The sequence below is a fragment of the Mytilus californianus genome, unplaced genomic scaffold, assembly GCF_021869535.1.
Source record: "Mytilus californianus isolate M0D057914Y unplaced genomic scaffold, xbMytCali1.0.p SCAF_2, whole genome shotgun sequence".
Lineage (NCBI taxonomy): Eukaryota > Metazoa > Mollusca > Bivalvia > Mytilida > Mytilidae > Mytilus > Mytilus californianus.
In genome coordinates this window covers 14,009,256-14,023,445 of record NW_026262668.1, presented here as the reverse complement: position 1 = coordinate 14,023,445, position 14,190 = coordinate 14,009,256, and the positions used below count along the sequence as shown (strand labels likewise).

General features: G+C 37.5%; 1 protein-coding gene across 1 annotated transcript in view; it reads left to right on the top strand.

Moving 5' to 3' along the window:
• LOC127729295 (origin recognition complex subunit 4-like) overlaps positions 1 to 14,190 on the top strand; it is a 36,254-nt gene that overhangs the window by 6,496 nt on the left and 15,568 nt on the right. Inside the window, exons 3-6 of the mRNA XM_052237034.1 lie at positions 422 to 512; positions 3,331 to 3,406; positions 4,048 to 4,133; positions 5,920 to 5,968. Coding sequence (XP_052092994.1) covers positions 422 to 512; positions 3,331 to 3,406; positions 4,048 to 4,133; positions 5,920 to 5,968 — 302 coding nt within the window. The remainder of the gene's footprint in view (positions 1 to 421; positions 513 to 3,330; positions 3,407 to 4,047; positions 4,134 to 5,919; positions 5,969 to 14,190) is intronic.

Genomic DNA, 14,190 nt, shown 5'->3' with positions numbered 1-14,190 from the left:
TTTTGTCAGGCAAGCAACATTAAGGAGTAAGAGCAAAGACTTTTCGGACTGGAGTCTGAATATTTTTCCACGTAAGGAGACATACTCGTTTCACATTGACACAATGTCATTCTGAAAAAGTATTTAATTTGCAGCTGGACGTTAAACAATGATCGATCTGACAAAGGCAGAGCAAGAGAACATACACTTATTGGAAAAATTCTAAAACTGGACTTAAGTTTTGGTTGACTTATAAAAATGAACTCTGCTTTTCAAGCTAGAAACATTTTCAATCTGGTTATGATTTGAATCAATAAATTGATTTGAGGCAAAATTGTTAAGAGTCAAGAACTCAATTATTTAAGAATTAATAACAAATGTCCTCGAGGACGCCTAATTTGTTTCAACTACAGTAATAAAAATCTACTGAATTATTTTACAGGCAATTGTTTGATTTGATCAAAAGAACTGCTTCCACTGGGGAGAGTAACTCTGTACTGGTTATAGGACCTAGAGGAAGTGGAAAAACAATGGTATAAACACTCCTATTAACAAATTGGTCCTACATTAGGGGACGATTTTGTGCAGAGTTATGGTCCTTGAACTTAGAAAATTCATTCAAATAATCAGTTTTTAGCTCACCTGGCCCGAAGGGCCAAGTGAGCTTTTCTCATCACTTGGCGTCCGTCGTCCGTCGTCGGCGTTAACTTTTTACATTTTGAACTTCTTCTAGAGAACCACTGAATGGAATGAAACCAAACATGGCATGAATGTTCCTTATGAGGTGCTGACCAAGTGTTGTTACTTTGTAGCCGATCCATCATCCAAGATGGCCGCCAGCGGGGGACTTAGTTTAACATAGGACCCTATGGGAAATGCATACAAATGACTTCTTTTAGAGAACCACTGAATGGAATGAAACCAAACATGGCATGAATGTTCCTTATGAGGTGCTGACCAAGTGTTGTTACTTTGTAGCCGATCCATCATCCAAGATGGCCGCCAGCGGGGGACTTAGTTTAACATAGGACCCTATGGGAAATACATAAAAATGTCTTCTTTTAGAGAACCACTGAATGGAATGGAACCAAACATGGCATGAATGTTCCTTATGAGATGCTGACCAAGTGTTGTTACTTTGCAGGCGGTCCATCATCCAAGATGGCCGCCAGCGGGGGACTTAGTTTAACATAGGACCCTATGGGAAATACATACAAATGTCTTCTTTTAGAGAACCACTGAATGGAATGAAACCAAACATGGCATGAATGTTCCTTATGAGGTTCTGACCAAGTGTTGTTACTTTGTAGCCGATCCATCATCCAAGATGGCCGCCAGCGGGGGACTTAGTTTAACATAGGACCCTATGGGAAATACATACAAATGTCTTCTTTTAGAGAACCACTGAATGGAATGGAACCAAACATGGCATGCATGTTTCTTATGAGATGCTGACCAAGTGTTGTTACTTTGCAGTCGGTCCATCATCCAAGATGGCCGCCAGCGGGGGACTTAGTTTAACATAGGACCCTATGGGAAATACATACAAATGTCTTCTTTTAGAGAACCACTGAATGGAATGAAACCAAACATGGCATGAATGTTCCTTATGAGGTGCTCACCAAGTGTTGTTACTTTGTAGCCGATCCATCATCCAAGATGGCCGCCAGCCGGGGACTTAGTTTAACATAGGACCCTATGGGAAATGCATACAAATGACTTCTTTTAGAGAACCACTGAATGGAATGAAACCAAACATGGCATGAATGTTCCTTATGAGGTGCTGACCAAGTGTTGTTACTTTGTAGCCGATCCATCATCCAAGATGGCCGCCAGCGGGGGACTTAGTTTAACATAGGACCCTATGGGAAATACATACAAATGTCTTCTTTTAGAGAACCACTGAATGGAATGAAACCAAACATGGCATGAATGTTCCTTATGAGGTTCTGACCAAGTGTTGTTACTTTGTAGCCGATCCATCATCCAAGATGGCCGCCAGCGGGGGACTTAGTTTAACATAGGACCCTATGGGAAATACATACAAATGTCTTCTTTTAGAGAACCACTGAATGGAATGAAACCAAACATGGCATGAATGTTCCTTATGAGGTGCTGACCAAGTGTTGTTACTTTGCAGTCGGTCCATCATCAAAGATGGCCGATAGCAGGGGACTTAGTTTAACAAAGGACCTATGGGAAATACATACAAATGTCTTCTTTTAGAGAACCACTGAATGGAATGAAACCAAACATGGCATGAATCTTCCTTATGAGATGCTGACCAAGTGTTGTTACTTTGTAGCCGATCCATCATCCAAGATGGCCGCCAGCGGGGGGCTTAGTTTAACATAGGACCCTATGGGAAATACATACAAATGTCTTCTTTTAGAGTACCACTGAATGGAATGAAACCAAACATGGCATGAATGTTCCTTATGAAGTGCTGACCAAGTGTTGCTACTTTGTTGCCGATTTACTGTTCAAGATGGCCACCAGGATATTTTATTAAATAACGGGACCAATATTAATCAAAATTTGGCCTCAATCATTATTTGGGTATCTGTTATGATTTTTATCTATCTTTACATGATTTCTCAAACCAAAGTAGAGTCAGGTGAGCGACACAGGCTCTCGAGAGCCTCTAGTTTTGGTCATGCTTGAAGATATTGATTTGATGATTGGTATATAGTTTTAACTTGACAAGTTACAGATCTAGTTCGAATTTTGCTCAGGTATAATGATTTTTTGCAGAGTTATGGTCCTTGGACTTCGAAAATTCACTTAAATAATCAATTTTCAACATTTTTTTTCGTTATGCTTGAAGATATTGACTTGATATTTGTTATATATTTACACCTTGACAAGTTATAGATCAAGTTAGCATTTTGTTCCAGTACAATGAATTTTTAACCGGTAGGGGACTATGTATTGCCAGGCAATACTCACAGAATGCTTGTTATTTTTATATTTGAAATAGTTTTACTGGGAAATTGTGTTTAAGTAATACAAATGTATCTGCTGACCACACCTGTTTCTTTTATATCATAATATACATAGGAATATAACAGTGTCTTTAAAAGAGATGATGTTTTCTTAAAAAATTAAGGGCTTTTTTAAAAATGGTATCTTTCTTTAATTTTTTGCTCAATCCTTTCATTTGTGTAAATTTGTTACAGAAATGCATTACATTTTGGAACATTTTAGTTACCAATTTATTAGATACGATCTTATTTGCAGCCTTCATTTGACACTTCAATTCTACGAATTGTTGCAGACGTAGATGCATATGTTATACCTAGAAACCCCCAGTATAAACAGAATGCAGTATTTATTTATTATCTTTTATAGACATTGAACAGTATTTATAATGAACTGATTGAGGATGATAACATCAGAGAAAACTTACTACAAGTCAAGTTAAATGGTAATAAATTATTACAAAAGAAAATATAAGGTCTGACAGGTGATTTTGTATATGTGAATGAGTCAGCAACATCACAATACACAGAAAGCAAGAATATATATTGAGAGGTATACATATGGCCTTCAACAATAGATAGGTGTCTCTAAATCACTTCGAGGACTCAATAATTTCCAAACTTATTACAAAGGGATGTCTAGTCAGAATGTGGACTTAAAATCTGATGCCTCGTGTAGAAGGCATTCCATACTCTCTGCAAGTTAATAACCCTTGCAAGAGCTCTTTGTGTATGTTTTTTCTATTGCAAAAAATCAAAGTCACTACAGGATTACGCCACCAGAAATCTTCAAATTAAATAGCAGTTGTTTAGGTAGCTGTCAAAACATGTTTTTTAGGCAGCAAATATAAAAGTTTTATAATTAGTCCTCAGAACTATGCAACAATCAGTATAGTTAGTATATGAACAATGAACATTTGTGTTTATAGAAAAAGAACAAAATTCAAGATGTATAAAAGAAACCATCATATTTCGTTTGATCTTATATATAGATGTTTTGTTAAATGTATTGACATTATCAATATCAATTGTTGTATAGGATATATGTTAAATATATTTAAATTTTTGATTTGGTTTGTTATTATAGGACTTCTACAAACAGATGATAAAATTGCATTGAAAGAAATCACACGTCAGTTACAGCTGGAGAACACGCTGGGTGATAAAGTTTTTGTAAGTGGTTTGAAATATTGCTTATTCCGTAATAGTTGAATATATTACAATGATATACTGCATTCATTATTGATAGACACATTGTAAAGGTCTATGTTGCCCTGAGTCAAAAAATGTGATTTAATCAAAAAGCATCTTTGCTAGCCAAGGGTTATGATCCAGTCCCCTCCTCTCCACCCTTGGCAGATCAAGCCAACATTTGTGATAACAATCTTGCGCAATCTACCGGTAGATAAATGTCACGCCCATTACTACTACATCGAAATTCTATCTCAATCCACCAAGGGTAGAGAGGAAGGGACTGGATCGTAACCCTTGCCTAGGGAAGATGATCAAAAAGAGACGATATGAGATTTACAATTAACACCAAATTCTCCAAATAACAAAATAATATTCAGATACAGTCGATTCCGGTTATTTGCATAGCCTATTTGTCAGACAAAATTATGCAATTAAGCGGAGTATGCTTATATCTGAAATGCCAAATTACGGAGTCAAATAACATCGACAGTAAAGATCAGTAAAGGAAATCCCTGAAGAAAGTTGAACGGCCATAATCCACTTACAACATGTTGAATGTTTGATTTATTCTAATAAAAGTTATAAGTCTAATGTTATTCATGTTATTGTATTTTGTATACTTTTAATAAAGTTTATAAACACATTTTGTTTTAGTTTATTTGCGTACCGACGTTTCCTTTACCTGGGATACAAAATTAGAACAATTGTTTTAAAAATAGATTTGTTTCTATGACCTGTATGTACAATGTACATCATTACGCTTTGATTGAAATAAACTGTTCAACTATACTACACAGTTTATTATCATTTTTAGCAATAAATGTGTAATGAACTGCCTTTGATATGCAGTATTTACCGCTTGCACAGTGATGTAACACTGTTTCTTTAACCTCGTTAGTTTCGTATATGCAAAGCAGTAAACAGGTAAAGGGGCCCTGTACAGGTTATTTGCTGGACACCAGTGTTGAACGTGTGAAAATATAATAATTAGAAGTGAATGCTCTTTTCCAAAAATAATAAAAATAAATGACTGACAAATAAAATTCTTCAACCATATATAAATGCCCTGTAATGTTTAACATAAATGCAAATCACCCCAAGCCGAATTGCGAGAGTACACATTGGATGGTCTTTCAAAGTAAATTAGCAGGCGTTATTGTTTTTAAAATTCACCCCAAATGTTATCTATGGACAATGCTTAAAATCCAATCAATAATTAACACCTTTTGGGATAGAATGGTCATGTTTTTACAACAATTAGCTGTTTGACATTTTATGACCTCGAGGCTTAAAATAGAACATGGGAAACTTCACCTGTGTACACATCGACAATTATTTTAAAGTAAAACTTTATCATATAAACACGAAAGAAACTGTTTTAAAACTTTATTTTAATAACACAAAAGTGAATATGAAATAATAACGAAAATAATGATGCATTCAAGAAAAATATACTTACCAAATTGCCGTTTCCGGTCAAAAATCTTGTCAGTTTGAACTAGCATATCTAGCTGGCAATTATTTTCTATGCAATTAACTGAAAGGCCACTTTTAAGGCTATGCATATAACCGGATAATTTAACATTAGATGAATGGGAAATGGTTTCGTGCAGGAGAAAGTTATGCAATTAACCGAATTATGCTATTAAGCGGTATGCGATTAAGTGGAGTCGACTGTACATGTATATCTGTTGAAAAATAGTTAAATATATGCATTTCTGTTCATACAGACTGTTTTGATTGGTCATCTGATTTTCCTTTACAGGGTTCATTTGCAGAGACTCTCCAGTTCTTATTGGATGCATTGAAATGTGGTAAGAAACTAAGGCAGATAGTCAAAGTAGATAGTAAAGGATAAACAAAACAAAAAACTAATTAGAATACATGTTAACCAGTACCAAAAAGTTAATAAAATGACATCAAGAGAACAGTCAACAAATATATACAATAACAAGGCCAGATAACACCATGTTAAACAGAAAAATGACAAAATTATTTGATTTTGATGAAACCATATATCACCTGCTAGTCTTTTGGCATGCAAGCATGTTTTGTAAGATGGAATTCGAAGAGTAGCAACATGGTAAAGAGGTGGTCTTGTGATTGGGATGCTTGCCATAATAGAGGGAGGTCAGTGGTTCATCAACTAGTCAAGATAAGGAATTTTAAAGTATTTGTTGATTGTAGGAGTAAAAGAAAAGAGTGGTTGTATCAGAGTCTGAAAAATGTATCTGAATGGGGTGGCAGGCATTTCAAGGGAAATTTGAATGGGGTGGCAGGCATTTCAAGGGAAATTTGAATGGGGTGGTAGGCATTTCAAGGGAGATTTGAATGGGGTGGCAAGCATTTCAAGGGAAATTTGAATGGGGTGGCAGGCATTTCAAGGGAGATTTGAATGGGGTGGTAGGCATTTCAAGGGAGATTTGAATGGGGTGGTAGGCATTTCAAGGGAGATTTGAATGGGGTGGTAGGCACTTCAAGGGAGATTTGAATGGGGTGGCAGGCATTTTAAGGGAAATTTGAATGGGGTGGTAGGCATTTCAAGGGAAATTTGAATGGGATGGTAGGCATTTCAAGGGAGATTTGAATGGGGTGGTAGGCATTTCAAGGGAAATTTGAATGGGGTGGCAGTCATTTCAAGGGAGATTTGAATGGGATGGCAAGCATTTCAAGGGAAATTTGAATGGGGTGGTAGGCATTTCAAGGGAAATTTGAATGGGGTGGTAGGCATTTCAAGGGAGATTTGAATGGGGTGGTAGGCATTTCAAGGGAAATTTGAATGGGGTGGCAGGCATTTCCAGGGAGATTTGAATGGGGTGGCAGGCATTTCAAGGGAAATTTGAATGGGGTGGCAGGCATTTCAAGGGAGATTTGAATGGGGTGGCAGGCATTTCAAGGGAGATTTGAATGGGGTGGCAGGCATTTCAAGGGAGATTTGAATGGGGTGGCAGGCATTTCAAGGGAGATTTGAATGGGGTGGCAGGCATTTCAAGGGAGATTTGAATGGGGTGGCAGTCATTTCAAGGGAGATTTGAATGGGGTGGCAGGCATTTCAAGGGAGATTTGAATGAGGTGGCAGGCATTTCAAGGGAGATTTGAATGGGGTTGCAGGCATTTCAAGGGAAATTTATGATACATTGGGAGCTATCAAGATAAACATCTTGCTGAGCATGTTAATGTTTTAGTTTAAATAAGAAATTTTAAACTCACTCATTATTTTGATGCTCTATATGCATGAATATAAAAATAAGAAGATATGGTATGATTGCCAATGAGACAATTCACCACCAGAGACCAAATGACGTAGAAGTTAACAACTATAGGTCACTGTACGGCCTTCAACAATGAGTAATACCCATACCTCATCGTCAGCTATAAAAGGCCCCAAAATGACAAATGTGAAACAATTCAAAGAGAAAACTAACAGCCTGATTTATGTACAAAACACTGAACGAAAAACAAATAGAATATACAGCAACAAACGATAACCACTGATTTACTGGCTCCTCACTTGGGACAGGCACAAGATATGACTGTGGCTGTGGCCATTCCCCCCTCCTTAACCTTGGACAATGGTGTAATAAACTATAAAAATCAGTTGAAAATTTTAACTCATCAGATTAATGCAAAGCACACAAAAAACTTAACTAAAACCACAAAAGACACAAGTACAGATCTGAGAGTAATAATAGAATCTAAGCATCAATCAAACAATCTTTATCATAGAATGAAAACAATTGCTGTACAATATCAGGGGCAGAAGCTTAGATACAGACATATTTTAATTTTATTCAACATGTGTCATTTACTGAATAAGCATACTTTCTTTTGTAAAACTCTTGACTGAATTTCATTGAAACCACACTGAATTAATAGACCTTGAACAGATATGTACAAAAGAAAAGTTTAAACTTTTGTGTAAAAAAAAGTTACAGTGGTTGCTATACTGTCTGAACTATATGGATTTAAATGCAATTTCACACAGACCAAAGCAGGCATGAAAAATTACAAGTCAACTAAACCATGGTGAGGCAAGCAAGTCGGATATGGTACTGACATCAATATATTATTATGTATACATTAGACCATCTGTTGTCTTCATTGATTTTCTGTAGCCCAGTTATAACATGTACATGAATTGTTTATACCACTTTTAAAACACACAATATTTTTTGTTTAATTATATTGCTTGCTTTTCTTGTAGAGCATGTGCCTTTAAAAAAAATTGCTTACACAGCCCGTATATTTTTGGGCAAATGACCCAAGAATTAGATATTAAATATGTGAGGCCTTAATGACTAAATTGTCCTTAAATTCTGGTCACTGTTTTATAGGAAGTCAAGAGTTCTAAGCCAATCCTGTTTATCCTCTGGTCTCTGTTTTATAGGAAGTCAGAGTTCTAAGCCAATCCTGTTTATCCACTGGTCTCTGTTTTATAGGAAGTCAGAGTTCTAAACCAATCCTGTTCATCCTCTGGTCTCTTGTTTTATAGGAAGTCAGAGTTATAAGCCAATCCTGTTTATCCTCTGGTCTCTTGTTTTATAGGAAGTCAGAGTTCTAAGCCAATCCTGTTTATCCTCTGGTCTCTTGTTTTATAGGAAGTCAGAGTTCTAAGCCAATCCTGTTTATCCTCTGGTCTCTGTTTTATAGGAAGTCAGAGTTCTAAGCCTATCCTGTTTATCCTCTGGTCTCTGTTTTATAGGAAGTCAGAGTTCTAAACCAATCCTGTTTATCGTCTGGTCTCTGTTTTATAGGAAGTCAGAGTTCTAAGCCAATCCTGTTTATCCTCTGGTCTCTGTTTTATAGAAAGTCAGAGTTCTAAGCCAATCCTGTTTATCCTCTGGTCTCTGTTTTATAGGAAGTCAGAGTTCTAAGCCAATCCTGTTTATCCTCTGGTCTCTGTTTTATAGGAAGTCAGAGTTCTAAGCCAATCCTGTTTATCCACTGGTCTCTGTTTTATAGGAAGTCAGAGTTCTAAGCCAATCCTGTTTATCCTCTGGTCTCTTATTTTATAGGAAGTCGTTCTAAGCCAATCCTGTTTATCCTCTGGTCTCTTGTTTTATAGGAAGTCAGAGTTCTAAGCCAATCCTGTTTATCCTCTGGTCTCTGTTTTATAGGAAGTCAGAGTTCTAAGCCTATCCTGTTTATCCTCTGGTCTCTGTTTTATAGGAAGTCAGAGTTCTAAGCCTATCCTGTTTATCCTCTGGTCTCTGTTTTATAGGAAGTCAGAGTTCTAAACCAATCCTGTTTATCCTCTGGTCTCTTGTTTTATAGGAAGTCAGAGTTCTAAGCCAATCCTGTTTATCCTCTGGTCTCTGTTTTATAGGAAGTCAGAGTTCTAAGCCAATCCTGTTAATCCTCTGGTCTCTGTTTTATAGGAAGTCAGAGTTCTAAGCCAATCCTGTTTATCCTCTGGTCTCTGTTTTATAGGAAGTCAGAGTTCTAAGCCAATCCTGTTAATCCTCTGGTCTCTGTTTTATAGGAAGTCAGAGTTCTAAGCCTATCCTGTTTATCCTCTGGTCTCTGTTTTATAGGAAGTCAGAGTTCTAAACCAATCCTGTTTATCCTCTGGTCGCTGTTTTATATGAAGTCAGAGTTCTAAGCCAATCCTGTTCATCCTCTGGTCTCTTGTTTTATAGGAAGTCAGAGTTCTAAGCCAATCCTGTTTATCCTCTGGTCTCTGTTTTATAGGAAGTCAGAGTTCTAAGCCAATCCTGTTTATCCTCTGGTCTCTTGTTTTATAGGAAGTCAGAGTTCTAAGCCAATCCTGTTTATCTTCTGGTCTCTGTTTTATAGGAAGTCAGAGTTCTAAGCCAATCCTGTTTATCTTCTGGTCTCTGTTTTATAGGAAGTCAGAGTTCTAAACCAATCCTGTTTATCCTCTGGTCTCTTGTTTTATAGGAAGTCAGAGTTCTAAACCAATCCTGTTTATCCTCTGGTCTCTTGTTTTATAGGAAGTCAGAGTTTTAAGCCAATCCTGTTTATCCTCTGGTCTCTTGTTTTATAGGAAGTCAGAGTTCTAAGCTAATCCTGTTTATCTTCTGGTCTCTGTTTTATAGGAAGTCAGAGTTCTAAGCCAATCCTGTTTATCTTCTGGTCTCTGTTTTATAGGAAGTCAGAGTTCTAAGCCAATCCTGTTTATCTTCTGGTCTCTGTTTTATAGGTAGTCAGAGTTCTAAGCCAATCCTGTTTATCCTCTGGTCTCTGTTTTATAGGAAGTCAGAGTTCTAAGCCAATCCTGTTTATCCTCTGGTCTCTGTTTTATAGGAAGTCAGAGTTCTAAGCCAATCCTGTTTATCCTCTGGTCTCTGTTTTATAGGAAGTCAGAGTTCTAAGCCAATCCTGTTTATCCTCTGGTCTCTTGTTTTATAGGAAGTCAGAGTTCTAAGCCAATCCTGTTTATCTTCTGGTCTCTGTTTTATAGGAAGTCAGAGTTCTAAGCCAATCCTGTTTATCCTCTGGTCTCTGTTTTATAGGAAGTCAGAGTTCTAAGCCAATCCTGTTTATCCTCTGGTCTCTGTTTTATAGGAAGTCAGAGTTCTAAGCCAATCCTGTTTATCCTCTGGTCTCTGTTTTATAGGAAGTCAGAGTTCTAAGCCAATCCTGTTTATCCTCTGGTCTCTGTTTTATAGGAAGTCAGAGTTCTAAGCCAATCCTGTTAATCCTCTGGTCTCTGTTTTATAGGAAGTCAGAGTTCTAAGCCTATCCTGTTTATCCTCTGGTCTCTGTTTTATAGGAAGTCAGAGTTCTAAGCCTATCCTGTTTATCCTCTGGTCTCTGTTTTATAGGAAGTCAGAGTTCTAAACCAATCCTGTTTATCCTCTGGTCTCTTGTTTTATAGGAAGTCAGAGTTCTAAGCCAATCCTGTTTATCCTCTGGTCTCTGTTTTATAGGAAGTCAGAGTTCTAAGCCAATCCTGTTAATCCTCTGGTCTCTGTTTTATAGGAAGTCAGAGTTCTAAGCCAATCCTGTTTATCCTCTGGTCTCTGTTTTATAGGAAGTCAGAGTTCTAAGCCAATCCTGTTAATCCTCTGGTCTCTGTTTTATAGGAAGTCAGAGTTCTAAGCCTATCCTGTTTATCCTCTGGTCTCTGTTTTATAGGAAGTCAGAGTTCTAAGCCTATCCTGTTTATCCTCTGGTCTCTGTTTTATAGGAAGTCAGAGTTCTAAGCCTATCCTGTTTATCCTCTGGTCTCTGTTTTATAGGAAGTCAGAGTTCTAAACCAATCCTGTTTATCCTCTGGTCTCTTGTTTTATAGGAAGTCAGAGTTCTAAGCCAATCCTGTTTATCCTCTGGTCTCTGTTTTATAGGAAGTCAGAGTTCTAAGCCAATCCTGTTAATCCTCTGGTCTCTGTTTTATAGGAAGTCAGAGTTCTAAGCCAATCCTGTTTATCCTCTGGTCTCTGTTTTATAGGAAGTCAGAGTTCTAAGCCAATCCTGTTAATCCTCTGGTCTCTGTTTTATAGGAAGTCAGAGTTCTAAGCCTATCCTGTTTATCCTCTGGTCTCTGTTTTATAGGAAGTCAGAGTTCTAAACCAATCCTGTTTATCCTCTGGTCGCTGTTTTATATGAAGTCAGAGTTCTAAGCCAATCCTGTTCATCCTCTGGTCTCTTGTTTTATAGGAAGTCAGAGTTCTAAGCCAATCCTGTTTATCCTCTGGTCTCTGTTTTATAGGAAGTCAGAGTTCTAAGCCAATCCTGTTTATCCTCTGGTCTCTTGTTTTATAGGAAGTCAGAGTTCTAAGCCAATCCTGTTTATCTTCTGGTCTCTGTTTTATAGGAAGTCAGAGTTCTAAGCCAATCCTGTTTATCTTCTGGTCTCTGTTTTATAGGAAGTCAGAGTTCTAAACCAATCCTGTTTATCCTCTGGTCTCTTGTTTTATAGGAAGTCAGAGTTCTAAACCAATCCTGTTTATCCTCTGGTCTCTTGTTTTATAGGAAGTCAGAGTTTAAAGCCAATCCTGTTTATCCTCTGGTCTCTTGTTTTATAGGAAGTCAGAGTTCTAAGCTAATCCTGTTTATCTTCTGGTCTCTGTTTTATAGGAAGTCAGAGTTCTAAGCCAATCCTGTTTATCTTCTGGTCTCTGTTTTATAGGAAGTCAGAGTTCTAAGCCAATCCTGTTTATCTTCTGGTCTCTGTTTTATAGGTAGTCAGAGTTCTAAGCCAATCCTGTTTATCCTCTGGTCTCTGTTTTATAGGAAGTCAGAGTTCTAAGCCAATCCTGTTTATCCTCTGGTCTCTGTTTTATAGGAAGTCAGAGTTCTAAGCCAATCCTGTTTATCCTCTGGTCTCTGTTTTATAGGAAGTCAGAGTTCTAAGCCAATCCTGTTTATCCTCTGGTCTCTTGTTTTATAGGAAGTCAGAGTTCTAAGCCAATCCTGTTTATCTTCTGGTCTCTGTTTTATAGGAAGTCAGAGTTCTAAGCCAATCCTGTTTATCCTCTGGTCTCTGTTTTATAGGAAGTCAGAGTTCTAAGCCAATCCTGTTTATCCTCTGGTCTCTGTTTTATAGGAAGTCAGAGTTCTAAGCCAATCCTGTTTATCCTCTGGTCTCTGTTTTATAGGAAGTCAGAGTTCTAAGCCAATCCTGTTTATCCTCTGGTCTCTGTTTTATAGGAAGTCAGAGTTCTAAGCCAATCCTGTTAATCCTCTGGTCTCTGTTTTATAGGAAGTCAGAGTTCTAAGCCTATCCTGTTTATCCTCTGGTCTCTGTTTTATAGGAAGTCAGAGTTCTAAGCCTATCCTGTTTATCCTCTGGTCTCTGTTTTATAGGAAGTCAGAGTTCTAAACCAATCCTGTTTATCCTCTGGTCTCTTGTTTTATAGGAAGTCAGAGTTCTAAGCCAATCCTGTTTATCCTCTGGTCTCTGTTTTATAGGAAGTCAGAGTTCTAAGCCAATCCTGTTAATCCTCTGGTCTCTGTTTTATAGGAAGTCAGAGTTCTAAGCCAATCCTGTTTATCCTCTGGTCTCTGTTTTATAGGAAGTCAGAGTTCTAAGCCAATCCTGTTAATCCTCTGGTCTCTGTTTTATAGGAAGTCAGAGTTCTAAGCCTATCCTGTTTATCCTCTGGTCTCTGTTTTATAGGAAGTCAGAGTTCTAAACCAATCCTGTTTATCCTCTGGTCGCTGTTTTATATGAAGTCAGAGTTCTAAGCCAATCCTGTTCATCCTCTGGTCTCTTGTTTTATAGGAAGTCAGAGTTCTAAGCCAATCCTGTTTATCCTCTGGTCTCTGTTTTATAGGAAGTCAGAGTTCTAAGCCAATCCTGTTTATCCTCTGGTCTCTTGTTTTATAGGAAGTCAGAGTTCTAAGCCAATCCTGTTTATCTTCTGGTCTCTGTTTTATAGGAAGTCAGAGTTCTAAGCCAATCCTGTTTATCTTCTGGTCTCTGTTTTATAGGAAGTCAGAGTTCTAAACCAATCCTGTTTATCCTCTGGTCTCTTGTTTTATAGGAAGTCAGAGTTCTAAACCAATCCTGTTTATCCTCTGGTCTCTTGTTTTATAGGAAGTCAGAGTTTTAAGCCAATCCTGTTTATCCTCTGGTCTCTTGTTTTATAGGAAGTCAGAGTTCTAAGCTAATCCTGTTTATCTTCTGGTCTCTGTTTTATAGGAAGTCAGAGTTCTAAGCCAATCCTGTTTATCTTCTGGTCTCTGTTTTATAGGAAGTCAGAGTTCTAAGCCAATCCTGTTTATCTTCTGGTCTCTGTTTTATAGGTAGTCAGAGTTCTAAGCCAATCCTGTTTATCCTCTGGTCTCTGTTTTATAGGAAGTCAGAGTTCTAAGCCAATCCTGTTTATCCTCTGGTCTCTGTTTTATAGGAAGTCAGAGTTCTAAGCCAATCCTGTTTATCCTCTGGTCTCTGTTTTATAGGAAGTCAGAGTTCTAAGCCAATCCTGTTTATCCTCTGGTCTCTTGTTTTATAGGAAGTCAGAGTTCTAAGCCAATCCTGTTTATCTTCTGGTCTCTGTTTTATAGGAAGTCAGAGTTCTAAGCCAATCCTGTTTATCCTCTGGTCTCTGTTTTATAGGAAGTCAGA